This window comes from Rattus norvegicus, chromosome 3 (genome assembly GCF_021556685.1).
Source record: "Rattus norvegicus strain SHRSP/BbbUtx chromosome 3, alternate assembly SHRSP_T2T, whole genome shotgun sequence".
NCBI lineage: Eukaryota > Metazoa > Chordata > Mammalia > Rodentia > Muridae > Rattus > Rattus norvegicus.
Window position 1 is genome coordinate 20,045,706 of NC_141536.1, and position 27,492 is coordinate 20,073,197.

A 27,492-nucleotide genomic window follows, 5' to 3' on the forward strand; every position below is an offset into this window, starting at 1 on the left:
CATGCAGAATAGTTGACTGATAAGCCCAACCAAGACAGGGTGAACAGCCCTTCCTCATCTGCATTTCCACAGTCTGTCAGTTGATTTGGGGCCAGAAGGCTGAAGTCTTCCCTCACGTGTTGCTAACAGGGTACTGTGCTGGTGGAGAGTGCTCTCTACAACCTCTCAGTTCTAGAAGGTGTTTTAGGCTTCCTATGTGTGTAGATACTTGGCCATTCTCAGATTTCTGACGGGGTTGAAGACTGATTATAGGCTCATAGCTTATGAGGCTGTTTAACTCTGAACATATATATATATACATATACATGAATATATATATATATTATATATCATTGGAGATTTATGAGATAGTATAAAGGTAGCCAAAAAACAATATGGATGTTAAGACTTTCTAAACATGGAATGGATAACTGAATGTTCTGCTCATCTGACAGTGTTGGACTGGATGTTAGATTTACTTTATGCTTTTAATTACAACACGTTAATAGTTGTGTTCAGGTTGTATTTCAGAGAAAAGTTTTGTAATTAGATCAAAATGGTGAAATGTGGGATGTTGTCACAGGTGAGACATTTACAAGGCAAAAGGAGGCTTGTCATTGAATGAGAAGGAAGGATGGGCAGGGAAAAATGTTGAAGCGAGAGGAGGAGACCAGATGGGGAAGGGGGAAGAGATGGGGGTAAGAGGGAGAGAATCCGGTGCAGGACTATATGGTGGGTGACGTTAAGATTCCCTGCTGCAACCAGAGCTTCCAGGGACTAAGCCACTACCTAAAGACTATACATGGACTGATCTGGACTCTGACCCCATAGGTAGCAATGAATATCCTAGTAAGAGCACCAGTGGAAGGGGAAGCCCTGGGTCCTGCTAAGACTGAACCCCCAGTGAACTAGTCTATGGGGTGAGGGCGGCAATGGGGGGAGGGTTTGGAGGGGAACACCCATAAGGAAGGGGAGTGGGGAGGGGGATGTTTGCCCGGAAACCGGGAAAGGGAATAACACTCGAAATGTATATAAGAAATACTCAAGTTAATAAAAAAAAAAAAAAAATGAAAAAAAAAAAAAAAAAAGATTCCCTGCTGCACCTGTACAGGTTGTTACAAATATTTTTAAGGGATGGATGTAAATTTGGCTTTATAGGTTTAGAGTGTCAATTACATCTTATCAACTGGGCCAAAGGTTGTTGTGCAGTGTGTCCTTTCATGTAGCGATTTAAGTGTAAGAAAGTGTGGGACAGATGGTCTCTGGGCCACAGAGTTGGGATGTGTGTGTCTGGCAGGGAAACCGACTTGGGAAACTGATAGGTAGAGAGATTGCTGCCAGGCTCAGAGAGAAGCCTTTGGCTGTGTTGTATGGGATGGCGCAGAGCAGGTATTATGTTTTCCTGGCTGATAATTAAGATTTCCATCAGATATCTTGGGGTATTGAGGTGCAGAACCTTGATGGGGAAAACAGCAGCCTTTTAGATTTTATACTTTTGCATGAACAGACGGCAAACCGGCCCACTGAGCAACAGTCCACTGATAATCCAAAGAGTTGAAAGTTTTCATTTCTAAAGAAGTCGAGGGCAAGGTGGGGATTTAGCTCACTGGTAGAGCGCTTGCCTAGCAAATGCAAGGCCCTGGGTTCGGTCCCCAGCTATGAAAAAAAAAAAAAATAAGAAGGAGGAGGGCAGCACCATGTTAAGCCATGTGATATCTCAATATTAGGAATTTAAACAAAGAAACAGAGAAGCACCCTGGGCTGGCACATTATAGATTCCCTGCTGTGTGACAAGTAATGGCAAGTCATAGAGTTAGAGATTTAAAGCTGCTCCTTAAAGTGCGTTGTTTCTAAAATCTTTCATGATACTCATATTTCTTTTAACGTGGGCTCCACAGGAATTCTGGGTTGAAATCCTAGTTAGACAAGCTGCTTAGTAAGGACCATTTTATTAACAGGTGAATAAGTTCAATTTTACAAAGAAGAGAGTAAAGACATTGCTTGAAACACGTGGTGATTTTCACCAGAGTTTGGTACTTGGAGTTAGTGAACAATTTTTCCCTATCTAAGTAGAGAGTTGTGATAAATACCTTTAACTCTGGTCAGAGTGGATACAGACATATATTGTGGAAGACATGAAGGTTAATTAAACACCTGTTGCTCTGGGTAGAGAGCTGAACAGATGGATGCATTTTGGCTAATGTCCTGAATTTTAAATTGGTTTTTGGTATTAGACTTGATAGAAGATGTTTAAGTTTGTCTAAAGGAGAGTACAGAGGGTGGAGCCAGAAGCAGCCGCCGGCATGGATGTGTTTCTCATGATCCGGCGCCACAAGACCACCACCATCTTTACGGACGCCAAGGAGTCGAGCACGGTGTTCGAACTGAAGTGCATCGTCGAGGGCATCATCAAGCGGCCGCCAGAGGAGCAGCGGCTGTACAAGGACGACCAGCTCCTCAATGATGGAAAAACTCTGGGCGAATGTGGCTTCACCAGTCAGACAGCAAGGCCACAGCCCCCAGCCACAGTGGGCCTGGCCTTTCGAGCAGATGACACCGTTGAAGCGCTGCTTATTGAACCCTTCTCCAGCCCTCGGAGCTTCCAGATGTGATGAAGCCACAGGATTCTGGAGGCAGTGCCAATGAACAAGCTGTGCAGTGAGGACCCCAGGCCTAACCCCTAGAAACCCACTCCCCCAATAAAAAAAGATTTCGCTTTCTAAAAAAAAACAAAAAAAAAAAAAGGAGAGTACAGACATTATGAGAATCACATGGGGATTTTCATGCATGGATTGAAACTTAGGTCGGGAAAAATTAGTCCCTGGATCCACTTAGAGTATCCAATGTTACTTACCAGTAATTTAGGTTCAATAAAATCTGTGACTCCGGGTAAAGAGCTAAACAGATGGAGATAGATAGATAGATAGATAGATAGATAGATAGATAGATAGATAGATAGATAGATATTTGTCTTAAGGTTAAACAAAAATCTGTAGCCTAACATATGTCCATCTCTAAAGCTCTCTACCCTGAGTCAAAGTCCTGGTTTGATACATGGCGTATTGGTATTAGAATTGATAGAAGTTTTTAAATGTGTTTTATGTGTTAGCCGCTAAAAGCCATAGCTCTGGTTGATGACGGCCAGCGAGGGTGTGTGGTTACTTTGATATATTCCAGAACAGGAAGCTCAGATTCTCTTAACGTGGGCTCCACCGGATTATTCGGTTCATTTCCTGATATCATAGAGTACAAAAGTGTATCAGGCTCATTGTTTAGCTTACTTCGTGTGCTAAAAGTTGTTTAATCGTCATAAAGGGTGTGCCTTTGAGTTTTATGGTTATATTATTAGTCCGGGAAAGAGTACAAGATACAAGCTATTTGGATACAGACTGAGTAACACAGTATTTTGGGACAAATGTTTTGTCTTTGTGCTTTTACAAAGTGTGGTTAGGCTCTGAAACCTCACAGAGTCCTACTGATCTGATTTGATAGAGGTAGACCTCCTGAAAAAATGATTCAGGAGAATCAAACAGAAAAAGTTATATGTATCCTAAACGTTTGTCTTGAGAGTTGTATGATGCGAAGTGTGCCTACTTGGACTCCTGGTCTCAAAGACTTTCAGGCGGGTCCAATCAGGACACACATGCTACAGCATGTGCTTCATTATTCCTACCCCCTACCCACAAGGATATCTCAACGCCCATGTACAGCTTGAAGAAGTTACAGAACAGTCTTCGTCCCAGTTCCCTAGACTTTTGGGGGGCTGAAAGGGATTATTCTGAAGTTGTTTTTATGAGGAATTTAGAAATGGTTGTTATTTAACTGGGAGGAAGTAGATAGGGTTATACAGTCATAATCTCATGTGGTAACTAAGCTAGCATCATATCTGTGCTTTGGTATACAATTTATTTGACGAAAAATTGTAAAAGTACAAGTTTTAGAGTCAGTCCTTCTACTGATGTCATTACAAAGATCTGAGATGATTACACCTCTGATTTAAGACACAAATAACAAATTCATGACTCTGAGTTTGACACTTGAAACTTTCAAGATAATATTTATTTGGAGACAACAGTCCAGATTACTTTATATAGATCGATGTTCTTCAAAAACGTCAGAAATTCACAAAATTTGAGATTTAAAATTATTTATCCTTTGTTGAGACATATCTGCTCCTAACCGTTCCCTTTCCCTGATTTAATGAAGAATTTGAACATCTCGACCTCCAGGTGATGCCATACTTTGTGGCAAGGCAGCCACTGCACAAAGCTGCCTGTTTCATCTGCACACTAATACTGTCCAGAAAAGGACAAGTCATGCAGAATAGTTGACTGATAAGCCCAACCAAGACAGGGTGAACAGCCCTTCCTCATCTGCATTTCCACAGTCTGTCAGTTGATTTGGGGCCAGAAGGCTGAAGTCTTCCCTCACGTGTTGCTAACAGGGTACTGTGCTGGTGGAGAGTGCTCTCTACAACCTCTCAGTTCTAGAAGGTGTTTTAGGCTTCCTATGTGTGTAGATACTTGGCCATTCTCAGATTTCTGAGGGGGTTGAAGACTGATTATAGGCTCATAGCTTATGAGGCTGTTTAACTCTGAACATATATATATATACATATACATGAATATATATATATATATCATATATCATTGGAGATTTATGAGATAGTATACAAGCTAGCCAAGATACAATATGGGTGTTAAGACTTTCTAAACTTGGAATGGATAACTGAATGTTCTGCTCATCTGACAGTGTTGGACTGGATGTTAGATTTACTTTATGCTTTTAATTACAAAACTTTAATAGTTGTGTTCAGGTTGTATTTGAGAGAAAAGTTTTGTAATTAGATCAAAATGGTGAAATGTGGGATGTTGTCACAGGTGAGACATTTACAAGGCAAAAGGAGGCTTGTCATTGAATGAGAAGGAAGGATGGGCAGGGAAAATGTTGAAGGGAGAGGAGGAGACCACATGGGAAAGGGGGAAGAGATGGGGGTGAGAGGGAGAGAATCCGGTGCAGGACTATATGGTGGGTGACGTTAAGATTCCCTGCTGCACCTTTACAGGTTGTTACAAATATTTTTAAGGGATGGATGTAAATTGGGCTTTATAGGTTTAGAGGGTCAATTATATCTTATCAATTGGGCCAAAGGTTGTTGTGCAGTGTGTCCTTTCATGTAGCGATTTAAGTGTAAGAAAGTGTGGGACAGATGGTCTCTGGGCCACAGAGTTGGGATGTGTGTGTCTGGCAGGGAAACCGACTTGGGAAACTGATAGGTAGAGAGATTGCTGCCAGGCTCAGAGAGAAGCCTTTGGCTGTGTTGTATGGGATGGCGCAGAGCAGGTATTATGTTTTCCTGGCTGATAATTAAGATTTCCATCAGATATCTTGGGGTATTGAGGTGCAGAACCTTGATGGGGAAAACAGCAGCCTTTTAGATTTTATACTTTTGCATGAACAGACGGCAAACCGGCCCACTGAGCAACAGTCCACTGATAATCCAAAGAGTTGAAAGTTTTCATTTCTAAAGAAGTCGAGGGCAAGGTGGGGATTTAGCTCACTGGTAGAGCGCTTGCCTAGCAAATGCAAGGCCCTGGGTTCGGTCCCCAGCTATGAAAAAAAAAAAAAATAAGAAGGAGGAGGGCAGCACCATGTTAAGCCATGTGATATCTCAATATTAGGAATTTAAACAAAGAAACAGAGAAGCACCCTGGGCTGGCACATTATAGATTCCCTGCTGTGTGACAAGTAATGGCAAGTCATAGAGTTAGAGATTTAAAGCTGCTCCTTAAAGTGCGTTGTTTCTAAAATCTTTCATGATACTCATATTTCTTTTAACGTGGGCTCCACAGGAATTCTGGGTTGAAATCCTAGTTAGACAAGCTGCTTAGTAAGGACCATTTTATTAACAGGTGAATAAGTTCAATTTTACAAAGAAGAGAGTAAAGACATTGCTTGAAACACGTGGTGATTTTCACCAGAGTTTGGTACTTGGAGTTAGTGAACAATTTTTCCCTATCTAAGTAGAGAGTTGTGATAAATACCTTTAACTCTGGTCAGAGTGGATACAGACATATATTGTGGAAGACATGAAGGTTAATTAAACACCTGTTGCTCTGGGTAGAGAGCTGAACAGATGGATGCAATTTGGCTAATGTCCTGAATTTTAAATTGGTTTTTGGTATTAGACTTGATAGAAGATGTTTAAGTTTGTCTAAAGGAGAGTACAGAGGGTGGAGCCAGAAGCAGCCGCCGGCATGGATGTGTTTCTCATGATCCGGCGCCACAAGACCACCACCATCTTTACGGACGCCAAGGAGTCGAGCACGGTGTTCGAACTGAAGTGCATCGTCGAGGGCATCATCAAGCGGCCGCCAGAGGAGCAGCGGCTGTACAAGGACGACCAGCTCCTCAATGATGGAAAAACTCTGGGCGAATGTGGCTTCACCAGTCAGACAGCAAGGCCACAGCCCCCAGCCACAGTGGGCCTGGCCTTTCGAGCAGATGACACCGTTGAAGCGCTGCTTATTGAACCCTTCTCCAGCCCTCGGAGCTTCCAGATGTGATGAAGCCACAGGATTCTGGAGGCAGTGCCAATGAACAAGCTGTGCAGTGAGGACCCCAGGCCTAACCCCTAGAAACCCACTCCCCCAATAAAAAAAGATTTCGCTTTCTAAAAAAAAACAAAAAAAAAAAAAGGAGAGTACAGACATTATGAGAATCACATGGGGATTTTCATGCATGGATTGAAACTTAGGTCGGGAAAAATTAGTCCCTGGATCCACTTAGAGTATCCAATGTTACTTACCAGTAATTTAGGTTCAATAAAATCTGTGACTCCGGGTAAAGAGCTAAACAGATGGAGATAGATAGATAGATAGATAGATATTTGTCTTAAGGTTAAACAAAAATCTGTAGCCTAACATATGTCCATCTCTAAAGCTCTCTACCCTGAGTCAAAGTCCTGGTTTGATACATGGCGTATTGGTATTAGAATTGATAGAAGTTTTTAAATGTGTTTTATGTGTTAGCCGCTAAAAGCCATAGCTCTGGTTGATGACGGCCAGCGAGGGTGTGTGGTTACTTTGATATATTCCAGAACAGGAAGCTCAGATTCTCTTAACGTGGGCTCCACCGGATTATTTGGTTCATTTCCTGATATCATAGAGTACAAAAGTGTATCAGGCTCATTGTTTAGCTTACTTCGTGTGCTAAAAGTTGTTTAATCGTCATAAAGGGTGTGCCTTTGAGTTTTATGGTTATATTATTAGTCCGGGAAAGAGTACAAGATACAAGCTATTTGGATACAGACTGAGTAACACAGTATTTTGGGACAAATGTTTTGTCTTTGTGCTTTTACAAAGTGTGGTTAGGCTCTGAAACCTCACAGAGTCCTACTGATCTGATTTGATAGAGGTAGACCTCCTGAAAAAATGATTCAGGAGAATCAAACAGAAAAAGTTATCTGAATCCTAAACGTTTGTCTTGAGAGTTGTATGATGCGAAGTGTGCCTACTTGGACTCCTGGTCTCAAAGACTTTATCAGGCGGGTCCAATCAGGACACACATGCTACAGCATGTGCTTCATTATTCCTACCCCCTACCCACAAGGATATCTCAACGCCCATGTACAGCTTGAAGAAGTTACAGAACAGTCTTCGTCCCAGTTCCCTAGACTTTTGGGGGGCTGAAAGGGATTATTCTGAAGTTGTTTTTATGAGGAATTTAGAAATGGTTGTTATTTAACTGGGAGGAAGTAGATAGGGTTATACAGTCATAATCTCATGTGGTAACTAAGCTAGCATCATATCTGTGCTTTGGTATACAATTTATTTGACGAAAAATTGTAAAAGTACAAGTTTTAGAGTCAGTCCTTCTACTGATGTCATTACAAAGATCTGAGATGATTACACCTCTGATTTAAGACACAAATAACAAATTCATGACTCTGAGTTTGACACTTGAAACTTTCAAGATAATATTTAGGATTTGGAGACAACAGTCCAGATTACTTTATATAGATCGATGTTCTTCAAAAACGTCAGAAATTCACAAAATTTGAGATTTAAAATTATTTATCCTTTGTTGAGACATATCTGCTCCTAACCGTTCCCTTTCCCTGATTTAATGAAGAATTTGAACATCTCGACCTCCAGGTGATGCCATACTTTGTGGCAAGGCAGCCACTGCACAAAGCTGCCTGTTTCATCTGCACACTAATACTGTCCAGAAAAGGACAAGTCATGCAGAATAGTTGACTGATAAGCCCAACCAAGACAGGGTGAACAGCCCTTCCTCATCTGCATTTCCACAGTCTGTCAGTTGATTTGGGGCCAGAAGGCTGAAGTCTTCCCTCACGTGTTGCTAACAGGGTACTGTGCTGGTGGAGAGTGCTCTCTACAACCTCTCAGTTCTAGAAGGTGTTTTAGGCTTCCTATGTGTGTAGATACTTGGCCATTCTCAGATTTCTGAGGGGGTTGAAGACTGATTATAGGCTCATAGCTTATGAGGCTGTTTAACTCTGAACATATATATATATACATATACATGAATATATATATATATTATATATCATTGGAGATTTATGAGATAGTATACAAGCTAGCCAAGATACAATATGGGTGTTAAGACTTTCTAAACTTGGAATGGATAACTGAATGTTCTGCTCATCTGACAGTGTTGGACTGGATGTTAGATTTACTTTATGCTTTTAATTACAAAACTTTAATAGTTGTGTTCAGGTTGTATTTGAGAGAAAAGTTTTGTAATTAGATCAAAATGGTGAAATGTGGGATGTTGTCACAGGTGAGACATTTACAAGGCAAAAGGAGGCTTGTCATTGAATGAGAAGGAAGGATGGGCAGGGAAAATGTTGAAGGGAGAGGAGGAGACCACATGGGAAAGGGGGAAGAGATGGGGGTGAGAGGGAGAGAATCCGGTGCAGGACTATATGGTGGGTGACGTTAAGATTCCCTGCTGCACCTTTACAGGTTGTTACAAATATTTTTAAGGGATGGATGTAAATTGGGCTTTATAGGTTTAGAGGGTCAATTATATCTTATCAATTGGGCCAAAGGTTGTTGTGCAGTGTGTCCTTTCATGTAGCGATTTAAGTGTAAGAAAGTGTGGGACAGATGGTCTCTGTGGCCACAGAGTTGGGATGTGTGTGTCTGGCAGGGAAACCGACTTGGGAAACTGATAGGTAGAGAGATTGCTGCCAGGCTCAGAGAGAAGCCTTTGGCTGTGTTGTATGGGATGGCGCAGATCAGGTATGATATTTTCCTGGCTGATAATTAAGATTTCCATCAGATATCTTGGGGTATTGAGGTGCAGAACCTTGATGGGGAAAACAGCAGCCTTTTAGATTTTATACTTTTGCATGAACATACGGCAAACCGGCCCACTGAGAAACAGTCCACTGCTAATCCAAAGAGTTGAAAGTTTTCATTTCTAAAGAAGTCGAGGGCAAGGTGGGGATTTAGCTCACTGGTAGAGCGCTTGCCTAGCAAATGCAAGGCCCTGGGTTCGGTCCCCAGCTATGAAAACAAAAAAAAAAGAAAGAGGTGGGCAGCACCATGTTAAGCCATGTGGTATCTCAATATTAGGAATTTAAACAAAGAAACAGAGAAGCACCCTGGGCTGGCACATTGTAGATTCCCTGCTGTGTGACAAGTAATGGCAAGTCATAGAGTTAGAGATTTAAAGCTGCTCTTTAAAGTGCGTTGTTTCTAAAATCTTTCATGATACTCATATTTCTTTTAACATGGGCTCCACAGGAATTCTGGGTGGAAATCCTAGTTAGACAAGCTGCTTAGTAAGGACGATTTTATTAACAGGTGAATAAGTTCAATTTTACAAAGAAGAGAGTAAAGACATTTCTTGAAACACGTGGGGATTTTCACCATAGTTTGGTACTTGGAGTTAGTGAACAATTTTTCCCTATCTTAGTAGAGAGTTGTGATAAATACCTTTAACTCTGGTCAGAGTGGATACAGACATATATTGTGGAAGACATGAAGGTTAATTAAACACCTGTGGCTCTGGGTAGACAGCTGAACAGATGGATGCATTTTGGCTAATGTCCTGAATTTTAAATTGGTTTTTGGTATTATACTTGATAGAAGATGTTTAAGTTTGTCTAAAGGAGAGTACAAAGGGTGGAGCCAGAAGCAGCCATCGGCATGGATGTGTTTCTCATGATCCGGCGCCACAAGACCACCACCATCTTTATGGACGCCAAGGAGTCGAGCACGGTGTTCGAACTGAAGTGCATCGTCGAGGGCATCATCAAGCGGCCGCCAGAGGAGCAGCGGCTGTACAAGGACGACCAGCTCCTCAATGATGGAAAAACTCTGGGCGAATGTGGCTTCACCAGTCAGACAGCAAGGCCACAGCCCCCAGCCACAGTGGGCCTGGCCTTTCGAGCAGATGACACCGTTGTAGCGCTGCTTATTGAACCCTTCTCCAGCCCTCGGAGCTTCCAGATGTGATGAAGCCACAGGATTCTGGAGGCAGTGCCAATGAACAAGCTGTGCAGTGAGGACCCCAGGCCTAACCCCTAGAAACCCACTCCCCCAATAAAAAAAGATTTGGCTTCCTAAAAAAAAACAAAAAAAAAAAAGGAGAGTACAGACATTATGAGAATCACATGGGGATTTTCATGCATGGATTGAAACTTAGGTCGGGAAAAATTAGTCCCTGGATCCACTTAGAGTATCCAATGTTACTTACCAGTAATTTAGGTTCAATAAAATCTGTGACTCCGGGTAAAGAGCTAAACAGATGGAGATAGATAGATAGATAGATAGATAGATAGATAGATAGATAGATAGATAGATAGATAGATAGATATTTGTCTTAAGGTTAAACAAAAATCTGTAGCCTAACATATGTCCATCTCTAAAGCTCTCTACCCTGAGTCAAAGTCCTGGTTTGATACATGGCGTATTGGTATTAGAATTGATAGAAGTTTTTAAATGTGTTTTATGTGTTAGCCGCTAAAAGCCGTATCTCTGGTTGATGACGGCCAGCGAGGGTGTGTGGTTACTTTGATATATTCCAGAACAGGAAGCTCAGATTCTCTTAACGTGGGCTCCACCGGATTATTCGGTTCATTTCCTGATATCATAGAGTACAAAAGTGTATCAGGCTCATTGTTTAGCTTACTTCGTGTGTTAAAAGTCGTTTAATCGTCATAATGGGTGTGCCTTTGAGTTTTATGGTTATATTATTAGTCCGGGAAAGAGTATAAGATACAAGCTATTTGGATACAGACTGAGTAACACAGTATTTTGGGACAAATGTTTTGTCTTTGTGCTTTTACAAAGTGTGGTTAGGCTCTGGAAACCTCACAGAGTCCTACTGATCTGATTTGATAGAGGTAGACCTCCTGAAAAAATGATTCAGGAGAATCAAACAGAAAAAGTTATCTGAATCCTAAACGTTTGTCTTGAGAGTTGTATGATGAGAAGTGTGCCTACTTGGACTCCTGGTCTCAAAGACTTTCAGGCGGGTCCAATCAGGACACACATGCTACAGCATGTGCTTCATTATTCCTACCCCCTACCCACAAGGATATCTCAACGCCCATGTACAGCTTGAAGAAGTTACAGAAGAGTCTTCGTCCCAGTTCCCTAGACTTTTGGGGGGCTGAAAGGGATTATTCTGAAGTTGTTTTTATGAGGAATGTAGAAATGGTTGTTATTTAACTGGGAGGAAGTAGATAGGGTTATACAGTCATAATCTCATGTGGTAACTAAGCTAGCATCATATCTGTGCTTTGGTATACAATTTATTTGACGAAAAATTGTAAAAGTACAAGTTTTAGAGCCAGTCCTTCTAGTGATGTCATTACAAAGATCTGAGATGATTACACCTCTGATTTAAGACACAAATAACAAATTCATGACTCTGAGTTTGACACTTGAAACTTTCAAGATAATATTTAGGATTTGGAGACAACAGTCCAGATTACTTTATATAGATCGATGTTCTTCAAAAACGTCAGAAATCCACAAAATTTGAGATTTAAAATTATTTATCCTTTGTTGAGACATATCTGCTCCTAACCGTTCCCTTTCCCTGATTTAATGAAGAATTTGAACATCTCGACCTCCAGGTGATGCCATACTTTGTGGCAAGGCAGCCACTGCACAAAGCTGCCTGTTTCATCTGCACACTAATACTGTCCAGAAAAGGACAAGTCATGCAGAATAGTTGACTGATAAGCCCAACCAAGACAGGGTGAACAGCCCTTCCTCATCTGCATTTCCACAGTCTGTCAATTGATTTTGGACCAGAAGGCTGAAGTCTTCCCTCACGTGTTGCTAACAGGGGACTGTGCTAGTGGAGAGTGGTCTCTACAACCTCTCAGTTCTGGAATACGTGTTAGGCTTCCTAAATGTGTAGATATTTGGCCATTCTCCGATTTCTAACGGGGTTGAAGAATGATTATAGACTCACAGCTGATCAGGCTGTTTAACTCTGAATATTTGCATATATCTCATTGGATAGTTAAGAGATAGTATATAAGCTAGCCAAGATATAATATGGATTTTAAGACTTTCTAAACCTGGAATGGATAACTGAATGTTCTGCTTAACTGATAAAGTGTTGGACTGGGTGTTAGATATATTTTATGCTTTTAATTACAAAAATTATTTACCATGAAGCTCTGAATTCCAATGGAGAGATTAATGGTGGGTATTATGAATTTTACCTGTGCCCCAGAGGTATTAGGAAATGGTGTAATTTGTAGTCATTAGATTAGTTAAAAGAAGCAAGCAAAACAAAAGAGTTTGTGTTATCTTTGAGCAGGTGTGCTCCTCAAACTTGTAGCAGGAGTTACCCTGGAATGATACATAGACACCCCCACACATCCTACAAATAATTGTCTTGCTCTCTTCTGTGTATATACTCAAAGAGTAAGTTAAGCCCAATTTCAATGAGAGAATTCAGAATTCCTCTTCCTTTCTTGAGAAAGCATTCTGTGCCTGAGTAAAGCTTGAAATGACTTGAAAACAGTAACAACTGAATCCCACTTTTACAGCAGCTTTTCAGAGATGTGTAGTGGCTCAATTTTCATTTTATGGCCTGCAGTTGTTCAGTTCTCATGATCTTAGGATTTGATCAGGTCATTACTAGACATAACTCTGTAGGGACATCAAGAGTTTTGACAATTCTTGAAGCTGAAAAAACTAAGAAATCATACAAGCAACAGCTTAATGCAAAAGGCAGAAACTTGTGAGTGGATAAAGTTTGGCACCTAAGACTGAGCAGCGGGTTCAGAGCCAAGGAGAAACAGTGTATCTAAAGAAGCAGTGCTGGGTGCAGGACACGTTACTAAAATGAAGAGAGCTAAGGGCTTCAGGAAATATGCATCAGGAAGACTTTGGATGCTAGAAATTTTATGCTATAAATGTATTGGTACACATTGTGAGGATAAACTTTTTTTTAATTATTATTATTAACTTGAGTATTTCTTATATACATTTCGAGTGTTATTCCCTTTCCCAGTTTCCGGGCAAACATCCCCCTCCCACCTCCCCTTCCTTATGGGTGTTCCCATCCCCACCCTCCCCCCATTGCCGCCCTCCCCCCAATAGTCTAGTTCACTGGGGATTCAGTCTTAGCAGGACCCAGGGCTTCCCCTTCCACTGGTGCTCTTACTAGGATATTCATTGCTACCTATGAGGTCAGTGTCCAGGGTCAGTCCATGTATAGTCTTTAGGTAGTGGCTTAGTCCCTGGAAGCTCTGGTTGCTTGGCATTGTTGTACATATGGGGTCTCGAGCCCCTTCAAGCTCTTCCAATTCTTTCTCTGATTCCTTCAACGGGGGTCCTATTCTCAGTTCAGTGGTTTGCTGCTGGCATTCGCCTCTGTATTTGCTGTATTCTGGCTGTGTCTCTCAGGAGCGATCTACATCCGGCTCCTGTCGGTCTGCACTTCTTTCCTTCATCCATCTTGTCTAATTGGGTGGCTGTATATTTATGGGCCAAATGTGGGGCAGGCTCTGAATGGGTGTTCCTTCAGTCTCTGTTTTAATCTTTGCCTCTCTCTTCCCTGCCAAGGGTATTCTTGTTCCCCTTTTAAAGAAGGAGTGAAGCATTCACATTTTGATCATCCGTCTTGAGTTTCATTTGTTCTAGGCGACTAGGGTAATTCAAGCATTTGGGCTAATAGCTACTTATCAATGAGTGCATACCATGTATGTCTTTCTGTGATTGGGTTAGCTCACTCAGGATGATGTTTTCCAGTTCCAACCATTTGCCTACGAATTTCATAAAGTCGTTGTTTTTGATAGCTGAGTAATATTCCATTGTGTAGATGTACCACATTTTCTGTATCCATTCCTCTGTTGAAGGGCATCTGGGTTCTTTCCAGCTTCTGGCTATTATAAATAAGGCTGCGATGAACATAGTGGAGCACGTGTCTTTTTTATATGTTGGGGCATCTTTTGGGTATATGCCCAAGAGAGGTATAACTGGATCCTCAGGCAGTTCAATGTCCAATTTTCTGAGGAACCTCCAAACTGATTTCCAGAATGGTTGTACCAGTCTGCAACCCCACCAACAATGGAGGAGTGTTCCTCTTTCTCCGCATCCTCGCCAGCATTTGCTGTCACCTGAGTTTTTGATCTTAGCCATTCTCACTGGTGTGAGGTGAAATCTTGGGGTTGTTTTGATTTGCATTTCCCTTATGACTAAACATGTTGAACATTTCTTTAGGTGTTTCTCAGCCATTCGGCATTCCTCAGCTGTGAATTCTTTGTTTAGCTCTGAACCCCATTTTTTAATAGGGTTATTTGTCTCCCTGCAGTCTAACTTCTTGAGTTCTTTGTATATTTTGGATATAAGGCCTCTATCTGTTGTAGGATTGGTAAAGATCTTTTCCCAATCTGTTGGTTGCCGTTTTGTCCTAACCACAGTGTCCTTTGCCTTACAAAAGCTTTGCAGTTTTATGAGATCCCATTTGTCGATTCTTGATCTTAGAGCATAAGCCATTGGTGTTTTGTTCAGGAAATTTTTTCCAGTGCCCATGTGTTCCAGATGCTTCCCTAGTTTTTCTTCTATTAGTTTGAGTGTGTCTGGTTTGATGTGGAGGTCCTTGATCCACTTGGACTTAAGCTTTGTACAGGGTGATAAGCATGGATCAATCTGCATTCTTCTGCATGTTGACCTCCAGTTGAACCAGCACCATTTGCTGAAAATGCTATCTTTTTTCCATTGGATGGTTTTGACTCCTTTGTCAAAAATCAAGTGACCATAGGTGTGTGGGTTCATTTCTGGGTCTTCAATTCTATTCCGTTGGTCTATCTGTCTGTCTCTGTACCAATACCATGCAGTTTTTATCACTATTGCTCTGTAATACTGCTTGAGTTCAGGGATAGTGATTCCCCCTGAAGTCCTTTTATTGTTGAGGATAGTTTTAGCTATCCTGGGTTTTTTGTTATTCCAGATGAATTTGCAAATTGTTCTGTCTAACTCTTTGAAGAATTGGATTGGTATTTTGATGGGGATTGCATTGAATCTGTAGATCGCTTTTGGTAAAATGGCCATTTTTGTTATATTAATCCTGCCAATCCATGAGCATGGGAGATCTTTCCATCTTCTGAGGTCTTCTTCAATTTCTTTCTTCAGTGTCTTCAAGTTCTTATTGTACAAATCTTTTACTTGCTTGGTTAAAGTTACGCTGAGGTACTTTATATTATTTGGGTCTATTATGAAGGGTGTCGTTTCCCTAATTTCTTTCTCGGCTTGTTTCTCTTTTGTGTAGAGAAAGGCTACTGATTTATTTGAGTTAATTTTATACCCAGCCACTTTGCTGAAGTTGTTTATCAGCTTTAGTAGTTCTCTGGTGGAACTTTTGGGATCACTTAAATATACTATCTTATCATCTACAAATAGTGATATTTTGACTTCTTCTTTTCCGATCTGTATCCCCTTGACCTCCTTTTGTTGTCTGATTACTCTGGCTAGAACTTCAAGAACTATATTGAATAAGTAGGGAGAGAGTGGGCAGCCTTGTCTAGTCCCTGATTTTAGTGGGATTGCTTCAAGTTTCTCTCCATTTAGTTTAATGTTAGCAACTGGTTTTCTGTATATGGCTTTTACTATGTTTAGGTATGGGCCTTGAATTCCAAACCACATGATCATTTCATTAGATGCTGAGAAAGCATTTGACAAAATTCAACACCCCTTCATGATAAAAGAGGATAAACTTTTTGAAACGTTAATCTCCTTAGGAGTGAAAATATTTGAGCTGAGTAAATGCTGTAGCCCAAATAGGAAAGGGAAGCAGGTTTCCATACAGACATTGGAATTCCCCTCATGCTGAACATGAACATGGGTTGGTTTCAGAGAAGTGTCCAGGCACAGCAAGACCTGCTGGCCATCCAGGAGGAGTCTCAGAGTGTAAATTGGTGCTTGTCCTTAGGGATTTTCAAGAATATTAGTGTAGATCAGTGAAGAGAATTTCAAAGACTAGAAACCAAATCCTGTACATGTCTCATCTTAGCCTTGGAAGGCCTTGACCTACAAAGGCCCCAAAGAAGCATAGCTAGATTCATCTTTAAAAGGGTATTGCAATTGGTGACTGACTGCCTTTCCACTGTTTCCAAGGCCAGCCACAGGCTGTAGGACTGTGGTGCTAAATCTTCAGCAAGAGAAGGCTGCTTAGCTTAATTATTGTGTTTGGTTTTTGGTGTGAGTTTTGTTTGCTTCAGGAGTTGGTTTTGTTTGGTTTTGTTTGAAATTTTGCTATTTATTCTTTAATTTTTGTTTTTATAATAGATTTGCATTTCTGCTAAGGTAATACATATACTTTACATTATGACTGTATCCTTTAAGCCCCTTTTGAAAAAATTAATATATTTTTATGAATAAAATGTGTTTTTTTCAACTCTTTAATGTTAAGAACCTTGTTTTTAGATTATGTGAAGTCACAGTCCTGGAATCCCAGAAACCATAGGCAGAGATAGATCACTGCGACTTGCAGGGTCCTTGGGATTCATAATTTGTTCCCAGCCAGCCAGAGCTACACATGTGGATTGGACTTTCATGTATGGCACACTGTGGACACTAATTTCATAGTGGAAAATGTATTCGTGCTGTATCCTTGTGGTCATTTATTTAGGTATTCCTAAAATATCGTACTCTAGAGATGATCACATAGAACAGACTAACGAGAAACTCAACAGTATTGCTCTAATGATTATCAGGAAATGAAAACATTCAAAACCAGAGCTATCTGTCTTTGGTTTCTTCAAATATAGTCTCAGTGGGAACCACATGGGAGAGATAATGAATTCCATATTTTTAAAAACTTTTTTATGGTTAATTTTTACGTTGTTGTCCTTGAATAAGTGTTTGGTGCCTATTTTGGATGGTTGTTTGATTCAGTTTGTTATCATTATCATTATTGTTATTATCTCTTTTATACATAAGTATTTTGTCTGTTGCAAGTGCTGTGCACAGCATACATGCAGTTCCCACAGAGCCCAGTAGGGGGCAGTGAACTCCACCTGGAACTGAGTTACCCTTTTGGTTCTATGTTAAACAAATACTCAGAATGTATGAGTTGTCTCTCCACTCCCTGCACTTGAAATTTATCCTTCTTTTTGTACTGCATTAGTTGAACTGGATCACACTAAACGAAACAGAAGTTTCTGGAGACCTGTAGGAATACATATATGAGATAGGCATGCTTATTGTCTAAACTGCCAGGCGTCCATGTAGGGCATTAGTGGATATAGCATCATACCTCAGCATCTCTTATTGTAAGGTTGGAGCAGAACTCTCACCTCTCATCCTGGTGACAATGTAGAGTAGACCCATCAGATGAAATGAAGAATTGAAAAACTCTCCTAGGGGCGAAAGGGGTAAGGAAATCATGTTGATGTACCATAAATGCAGTGCTAAGAGCAAGCTTCAGACTAGCCTGTGGGGATGCAGCCTGGAGCAGAGACCACGGGTCTTTGGGGGAGAATGATTCAGTTCAAAACTGGGAAGGGAGAAGGATGGTTGACATTGTTCCAGTAGATCTCACTGCCTATAAAAAGAGATTCTTCCAGATCAGTGAATGGTTCTTGTAAATCAGCTCCTGGAATGGACTTCTGAGACCAACTATTAGCCGGAGAAGTAATCCTGTGGGTCTCCAGACTGGTGCTTTCAAACCAACAGACCAAAGTATGTACTCTAGGAATGATACATAGATATATACACAGAATATCAGGGTGGATACAGAGTTTCTTCATTCCAGGAATGAGGTATTCAGCATGTGAGGTAGCTCAGCAAGTAAAGGTAATCTTTGCCAACTCTGGATACCTGAGCTCCTTCCCTAGGACCTACATGATTGAAGAAAAGAACAAACCTCCCACAACTTGTCCTCAAATTTTTATGTAGTTGGGGTTTCCTGGTCTTGGTCCACAGAAGCAAAGACATCTGGTTTTCCAATTCTTGTTTATCCTATAGTCCTTCTATCTGATGAACTCCTGCAAATATATTACTGTGCATTTCATTGATAGAATACTATTGCTATTTTAATTCTGTTGCCAAGAACTATAGAAAATAAGAAGGCCTGTATCAAAGCGTCATATGAAAATCATGCAAGACACTGGAAAACCGGACTAGAAAAGCTGTCCTGCTACCTCCAAGCTGCAGAGTTTACCCCAGGTTCCTTGGCCTCCGACGGCCTTTCTACACACACGCAGCCATGTCTTCCGGCAGACCCGTGGCACTGGTGACTGGTGCTAACAAAGGAATCGGATTCGCGATCATGCATGATCTGTGTCATAAATTCTTGGGGGACGTGGTGCTCACGGCACGGGACAAGTCACAGGGCCACAAGGCGGTGCAGCAGCTGCAGACAGAGGGCCTGAGCCAACGCTTCCACCAGCTGGACATCGACAACCCACAGAGCATACGCGCGCTGCGTGACTTTCTGCTTAAGGAGTACAGAGGACTGGACGTGCTAGTCAACAATGCGGGCATCGCCTTCAAAGTTGTTGACCCCACCCCCTTCCACATTCAAGCAGAGGTGACAATGAAAACCAACGTTTTTGATGCCCAAGATGTCTGCAAAGAGCTACTCCCTATAATAAATCCCCAAGGCAGAGTGGTGAATGTATCAAGCAGCTTGAGTCTCTGGGCCCTGAAAAACTGCAGCCCGGAGCTGCAGCAGAAGTTTCACAGTGAGACCATCACTGAGGAGGTGCTGGTGGAGCTCATGAACAAGTTTGTAGAGGATGCAAAGAAAAGAGTCCACGCGAAAGAAGGCTGGCCCAATAGTGCATATAGGGTCCCCAAGATAGACGTGACAGTCCTGTCCAGAATCCACGCCAGGAGACTCAATGAGAAGAGAGGGGACAAGATCCTCCTGAACGCCTGCTGCCCTGGGTGGGTCAGAACCAACATGGCAGGACCAAAAGCCACCAAAAGCACAGAAGAAGGAGCAGAGACCCCCGTGTACTTGGCCCCTTTGCCTCCAGATGCAGAGGTGCCTCACGGGCAGTTTGTTCAAGATAAAAAAGTTGAACAATGGTGAATCCAACTCTTACCACCCCCCCAACCCCTTCTATCCTGACTTGGTGAAAGCCAAGGGACGTTTATAATATGCCATCACTTCTGGAAAAATAAACATAACTAAGTCTTTAAGCACAAAAAAAAAAGAAAAAGAAAATCATGCAAAAGGAATGTGGCCATTGGGAATTTGTAACTGAGCTGAAACTCTTAGACACAAACTGCTCTAAAAGGTCTTCTCTATATACCCTGTATAAAAGACAGTGTTCCCTAACAGAACTTAAAGGATGAAACTCTCTGTACAGAGAAAAAGGATTTGTCACAATGATCGCAGGCTATGGACCAGCTAATTCACCAATGACTGGCTTTATGGAAAGTCCAAGAGTCCAGTAGTTGATCAGTCCACAAGCTGGATGGATGTCTCAGCTGGTCATCAGTATATGCTTAAATCCTCAGTAAGCAGGCTCTAATATATATTAGAGAAAGGACTTGGCAGCAGTGTGAGTGCAAGCAGGAAAAAGTAAAACCTGCTTTCTTCCATGTTTTTATATGGGCTTCAAGTAGAATGCATGGCTAAGAATGGATTAGAATTGCCATTTGATACTGGACCAGTACCTTCAACCAAATGTTCCTTCCTGGAAAGCTGCAGCCGGTCAGCATGGCTCAGCAGTTTGTGAACTGCAAGAGCTCATCTGGGAAGACGGTCGTGTTTATTAAGCCCACTTGCCCCTATTGCAGAAAGACCCAAGAAAACCTCAGACAACTGCCTTTCAAACCTGGTCTTCTGGAATTTGTGAACATGACATCCACTAACAACACCAACGCGATTCAAGATTATTTACAACAGCTCACCTGAGGGACAACAGTTCCTCAGGTCTTCATACACAAAGAAAGACTGTATAGGTAGACGCAGTGATCTGATCTCCTTGCCACAGAATGGGGAGCTGATGACCCAGATGATGCAGATTGGAGCTCTGCAGTTATGAAAGGGGTGCAGGCAGAGCCCATGATGAGAGCTGTTATCCAGCCATTCTGATGGCCAGCACTCCTGAGAGTTGATGTGCATCACAAAGAATATCAGTATTTTCTGGTGACTGGGATTTTCAACAAATTGGCTTTTATTTCTTCTTTTCCTCAGTGCTAAAAACTGTTGCTGTTTGCCTCTAACATGGGGCTGAGAAGCTTAACAAACCACACTGGTTTGATTTTCCATTCTTCATGTGCTAACGTGTCTCTACCTCTAAGCCCATGTTTCCCAATCCAGTTGGTCTAACTCCCCAGTGACTCTGTTGCTGGTTTCCTGCCACTGCTGGTCAGCTGAAGCCATTTTGCAGAAGTCCACTTCCTGAATGGTTATTAAATCATTGGATATTGTGGATTTGTTTATGAGCCACACATAGGCCTTTCTCTCCTTCCTGCTTGCACGATCCCACTTCTACATTCACAACTCTCAGCCAGTGTTCTCAACCTTGCCCTCCCGCAACCCACAGAAGTCCACACATATATGAAGATGCTGTTTGAAAAATCAGATGAAGAGCTTTAGCATAGTTGGTCCTCACTGTAGTCATATTAACATAGACAACCGAGCACATGGTGCATTCAGCTCTGTTCCTAAAGGTAATTCAGTGCCCAGAAAATGTCAAGAATTTGTTTGTTGATCCTAGTCAGAGTACCAACAAAGTCAAATATGAAATGCAAAATTGCAGAGCTCTCTTTCCAAGAATGTCTGTGAAAGAACTTGTTTGCAAAACACTGTCCTAATTAATTCATTCCAATTACACTCTGACATTTTGCTTTGATGTCTTGCTATGACATTTAATTATCATGGAATGTAGGTCTCTTCTCTGGTCTCCAGTGAGAAGGACTATAATAATGAAGTATCTGTAGATGGCTGAAAAATTAAAAAGATCAGGATTAAAGTTCTGGGTTAACGGCATGACTTCCTACTGCAAATATCCAGATTAGAAGTAAATTTGACTTTATATTAAACAGAAATCCCGCACAGATTACCCCTCTACTTTTGGAGTTTCGGTAATCTCAGATGAAGATAAGTTGACAACCAATAATAGCCTTTAGAGTCATATTGCCCTCCTCAGTAACACTCGAGCAAATGGAACACTAAAAATTCAAAAGTTATAATCAATGGTTGGTTATGATCAAAAGCTACATCTGGATAAGTTCTAACTCTCTAACTCAAGGTGACTTTGGATACGATCCTTAATGCCCATGGATTGCTCACATAGGACTGTGTAGAGTGTTGTTTCTACTGCCTTACTTTAAGCTCTAGGCAGACCAAGCTATCAGCCCTGCCCAGGTTTCTTTGGATTGCACATAAAAGACACATACATTAAGATACTTTTGATGTGCTTTAGCTCAATGACCAGGTTCTTCTAAGCCACCTCCAAATAGGATGCCCTCCTTTTCATTCCCAGTTCAACACCTCTAAATCTGCCCTCAGCTCAGTTGCTCAGTTGCCTTTAGTCATAGCTCAGCACCCCAAATCTGCTCTCAGTTTATTGTGTTTATAACCTCCTGCCTGCTACAGCAAGCCCAGTCTGGGAGGCCACCAATGGCCACTCAACCCTAGATCTCAAATGGCCGGTAGCTCTTACTCCCTCTGAAGTATTAAATCCCTTCTCCTCCCTTGTGTCTACTAGCTTGCCTGCAGGAAAACTAGAAGTCCTGCCTATGCCACCCAGCTGGTTGGCCAACAGCATCATTATTGAACGATCAAGAATCAATTTGGTAACAGGACCTTCAGTGTTTACAGGAAGATTCCTGATCTAAGCATCAAAATCATACCCTACAGAACTCAATACCTGTCTCTGGATTGGGGTGGGAGATAGAGGAGTTAGAATTGGAGAATTGAAATTCAAGTGATTATGATATATATGTTACAATTATGCCTTGATGAAAGGTTCCAAGAGAGTGGAAATGGGTAATATTTAAAGCAAAAGGGAAAAAAAAAAACCCTAATGCGGCAAACACTGTGGACCTGTCAGAAAGACTGGGGTCTTTCTGCGCATCTGAGTTTGTACTTGAACTCCTTCCGACCACTTCTTGATCACTCCATGCATCCTGAGAAGAATAAAACAAAAAGAAAAACAAAACGGAACAAAATACAATAAAAAAAAATCACCAAAATGAAACGAAAGCAAAAGCAAAAGCAAAACAAACTGGCTAAAACAGGAGGACTGAGAGAAGATTGCTTGAGGTCTTCATTGTAAACTACAACTACAAGCTGCCAATTGGTTTCAATGCAAAAATTATTTATTTTTTTTGAAGCTTCTCTGTGGGACACAGAAACAGGGTTTGGAGGCAGCAACACCAGGAAACAGGAACAAATAATACTGTAGAGCTCACCACTAATATTACCATGGTGACTGTGGGCAATGCAGGAAATGCTGGTGTTAGACAATGGGTCTTGTGTTTTTCTAGATACTTAAAATATCTATGACTCTGAAATGAGTGAGAGCCATCCACAAATCATGACTAAATGGACTCCTCCATTTCTTTGGAGCACAAGTTCTGGCATCCAATTGATTGACTATGATTTGTATTGGGGACCTAGCCTCTGTAGTAAGGCTAAGGCTTCTGATGGAAAATCTTCCACCAAAACACTGGATGGTCACTGGTGGTGCCAGCCAACAACCATGCCCTGAGTCTACCCTTCAGCCTCCAAAGAGGTTTCAAAAAGACAGACTTAACCAACATTTCATTTGTGGCTTTAGCCTGTTGTCCCTTTTTATTTTAAATACAGTGAAATTTCTGGCATAATTCCTTCTAATGCTTCCTCACATAAAACTTCACTTTTGACCTCAAATTCTATTCATGAAGGTTTACTTTTATCTGTAGTTGGCTAAGGTTTCTATTTTCCCTTTACAGCTTGCTGTGATGGCTAAATGTGGCTGTCTCAATGATGCATTGTTGAACAATTGACTCCATCAGAATGGCTTGTAGGCATGTGTCTTTGGCATTTTCTTGATGGCTAGTTGATGTATGGGGACTTAGCCCACTGTGGTACCAGCCCCAGTAAGATGAGGAGAGGTTATAGAGTTGAGGTAGCTGAGCAGATAAGTAAACAGAGTTCTCTATGTTTTCAAGCTCCTGCCTTGTGTTCTTGTCCTGGGTTCCATTGATGATGAACTATAACTTGTAAGGTGAATAAAACCTTCACTTTCCCACATTGGCATTTTTATGTTTTACTATAACAGCAGGAAACTAATTGGAACATTTGGCATTTTCTTGAGATCTGCTCTGATAGTCCCTCCTCCTGCAGGTATGTAACCTCAGGTTTTAAATCAATAAACACAGTTCCTGGACACCCTAATCTGTTGAAATATTCACTCTCACTACCACATCACACTGCTTATGTAACTATTAAATTTTTTAATCTAATGATATTTTTGCCTCCCTGTTTTTTCTCTTTAAAATTAACTCTCTAAACATGTTAGCTCGTCGTACTTTAAAAGTTGTCCTTTGTCCCATAGTAGAATATTTACAGTCAAATTCATGAGTTTCATAAAAGTGGGTGATTTATTGTAGTAAAATTTTCTAATCATGATTTATTGTATTAATTTTATTAATTTATCAAAACTGACCTTATTATGTTTTCTACTTATGGATAAGACTATAAAAGCTTTGATTTATTCAAGTCTTTAAGGCCTTTCAGAACATTGTCTAAAAGTTCTTATATGTATTCAGGATGGATCATGGGTATGTCATATGTCCTCTTACTAATAGTATGCCTTATAAGTATGCTAATCCAGGGTATTTTGTTATATATTTTGAGACTATTTTGAGTGGAATATTTCCCTGATTTCTTTATCACATTTTGTTATTGGTATACAGGAAAGATAATGAGTTTTCTGTGTTATTTCGCATTCTACTACTTTTATGAATGTATTTTCAGCTTTAAGAAACTTAATTTTTCAGAGACAAATTGTCTCTCTTTAGGATTGCTTCTAGCTAATTCATAGTTGCCTTTGCATTTTAAATATTTTAATCCCATTATTTTATTTTATATTTTTAGATTATCGTGAGGGGAATTTTTCCCAGATTTTTTCACAGTATGATTTTTATTGGCATAAAGGAAGGCTAAGGACCTTTTAGTGTTCATATTGTATTCTGCATTTATGAATGTGTTTGTCAGTCTTAAGAGACTGTGATATATTTTTTGAGTTTTTAAAATAGTATCCTGACATCTGCAAATAACATTTGTTACAGGTCATTTTTTTTTATCTAAAAAGATGATGGTGTCTTTTGTGTCTTTAATCATTTTATGTATTTGTATTTAACATACATTTATGTTACATCAACATTGTATGTTTAGGTTTAAGTAAGCTTACCTGGTCAAAGACTATTTTTTAAGGTAGTCTTGAATCTGTTCACAAGGATTTTATTAAGAATATGTGTGTGTAGGTGGAAATTAGTCTGTAATACTCTCTTTTCCTCTCTTTCTCTGTCACTTGTCTGTAATTCTATCTCCCTGTCTCTTTCCTCACTCATTTGTCTGTTTCTAGCCCTGTCTCCCTCCCTCTCCTTTTTTCCCTGTCAATTGTTGGATAATACCAGATTCAACATAGAATTTTAATGTATGTGCTCCTTTTGTCTACTGTATGGAATAGTCTAAGAAACTTTAAATGCTCTTTAAATGTCTAATCAAATTATAAAACTAAATACGTGCGGTCCTATGATCTTTTAGGTGGGAAATTTTAAATACCTACCTCTATGTCATTGGTTAGTATGGCACTGTTTAAATTATGCACCTTGAGCTGAATTAATATTGGTATATCAAAGACACCGACCGGATCTGAAGGGACACGGTCAAACAGCTCCCTGCACCCAAATCCCATGGGATGGAGAGCTAATCCTTCAGAGGGGCAGACATGCCTGGGAAGCCAGAAGAGACTACACTCTGCCCACATTTCTGACTCTAGAGGAAAACGGATAGTGCCATCTGGGCCCCTTGTGCACAGGGGCCCGAGAAAAGGCGGGCCAGGCCCTTCTGGTTGCTGCCCTCACAGAAAGCTGAAACGCAGCCCCCGAGGAGTGACTTCAGATCCGGGACCAGAGGTAAGACCAACTTTTCTGCTCCAAGTGACCTCCCTGATTGACCCAAGACACAGGCCCACAGAACACCTGAAGACAAGAGGACAGGAAATACTACATGCCTGAAAGCAGAACACTCTGTTCCCATAACTGGCTGAAAGAAAACAGGAAAACTGTTCTACAGCACTCTTGACACACAGGTCTATAGGACAGTCTAGCCACTGTCAGAAATAGCAGAACAAGGTAACACCAGAGACAACCTGATGGAGAGAGGCAAGCACAGGAACTCAAGCAACAGAAACCAAGATTACATGGCTTCATCAGAGCCCAATTCTCCCACCAAAGCAAACACTGAATGTCCAAACACACCAGAAAAGCAAGATCTAGATTTTAAATCATATTTGATCATGATGATGGAGGACTTCAAAGAAAACATAAAGAACTCCCTTAGAGAAACGCAGGAAAACATAAATAAACAAGTAGAAGCCTATAGAGAGGAATCACAAAAATCCCTAAAAGAATTACAGAAAAACACAATCAAACAGGTGGAGGAATTAAAAGTGGAAATAGAAGCAATAAAGAAAGCACAAAGGGAAACAAACCTGGATATAGAAAACTAAAGGAAGAGACAAGGAGTCGTAGATACAAGCATCATCAAAAGAATACAAGAGATAGAAGAGAGAATCTCAGGAGCAGAAGATTCCATAGAAATTATCGACACAACTGTTAAAGATAATATAACACCAAAAAAGCTACTGGCCTAAAACATACATGAAATCCAGGACACAATGAGAAGATCAAACCTAAGGATAATAGGTATAGAAAAGAGTGAAGACTCCCTGCTCAAAGACCAGTAAATATCTTCAACAAAATCATAGAAGAAAACTTCCCTAACCTAAGGAAAGTGATGCCAATAAACATAAAAGAAGCCTACAGAACTCCAAACAGATTGGACCAGAAAGAAACTCCTCCCGTCACATAATAGTCAAAACACCAAATGCACAAAACAAAGAAAGAATATTAAAAGCAGTAAGGGAAAAAGGTCAAGTAACATATAAAGGCAGACCTATCAGAATTAAACCAGACTTCTCACCAGAGACTGTGAAAGCCAGAAGATCCTGGACAGATGTCATACAGACCTTAAGGGAACAAAAATGTCAGCCCAGCTTACTGTATCCAGCAAAACTCTCAATCAACATAGATGTAGAAACCAAGATATTCCATGACAAAACCAAATTTACACAATATCTTTCTACAAATCCAGCACTACAAAGGATAATAAATGGTAAAGCCCAACATAAGGAGGCAAGCTACACCCTAGAAAAAGCAAGAAACTAATCGTCTTGGCAACAAAACAAAGAGAAGAAAAGCACACAAACATAACCTCACATCCAAATATGAATATAGCAGGAAGCAATAATCACTATTCCTTAATATCTCTCAACATCAATGGTCTCAACTCCCCAATAAAAAGACATAGATTAACAAACTGGATATGCAATGAGGACCCAGCATTCGGCTGCCTACAGGAAACACACCTCAGAGACAAAGACAGACATTACCTCAGAGTGAAAGGCTGGAAAACAACTTTCCAAGCAAATGGTCAGAAGAAGCAAGCTGGAGTAGCCATTCTAATATCAAATAAAATCAATTTTCAACTAAAAGTCATCAAAAAAGATAAGGAAGGACACTTCATATTCATCAAAGGAAAAATCCACCAAGATGAACTCTCAATCCTAAATATCTATGCCCCAATTAAAAGGGCACCTTCATACATATAAGAAACCTTACTAAAGCTCAAAGCACACATTGCACCTCACACAATAAGAGTAAGAGATTTCAATACCCCACTCTCATCAATGGACAGATCATGGAAAGAGAAATTAAACAGAGACATAGACAGACTAAGAGAAATCATGAACCAAATGGGCTTGACAGATATTTA

At 40.7% G+C, this 27,492-nt stretch overlaps 1 protein-coding gene and 3 pseudogenes across 2 annotated transcripts; all 4 read left to right on the top strand.

Moving 5' to 3' along the window:
* The first annotated feature begins 2,257 nt into the window (after window positions 1-2,257).
* Window positions 2,258-2,641, top strand: LOC148006446 (elongin-B pseudogene; annotated as a pseudogene).
* Window positions 2,642-6,211: 3,570 nt separating this feature from the next.
* LOC148006447 (elongin-B pseudogene) lies at window positions 6,212-6,595 on the top strand (annotated as a pseudogene).
* A 12,095-nt stretch (window positions 6,596-18,690) lies between these two features.
* LOC148006448 (carbonyl reductase [NADPH] 1-like) lies at window positions 18,691-19,639 on the top strand. 2 transcript variants are annotated; one of them, XM_087655321.1, is made up of 2 exons: window positions 18,691-18,978; window positions 19,063-19,639. In XM_087655321.1, exons 1-2 carry the CDS (start codon window positions 18,691-18,693, stop codon window positions 19,519-19,521), a joined length of 747 nt encoding a protein of 248 aa, XP_087511447.1. In that variant the 3' UTR covers window positions 19,522-19,639. The 2 variants fall into 2 exon arrangements, with proteins under 2 accessions (XP_087511447.1, XP_087511446.1); XM_087655320.1 differs by having other exon boundaries at window positions 18,691-19,639.
* Window positions 19,640-20,154: 515 nt separating this feature from the next.
* On the top strand, window positions 20,155-20,482 carry LOC148006449 (glutaredoxin-1 pseudogene; annotated as a pseudogene).
* Window positions 20,483-27,492: the final 7,010 nt, after the last annotated feature.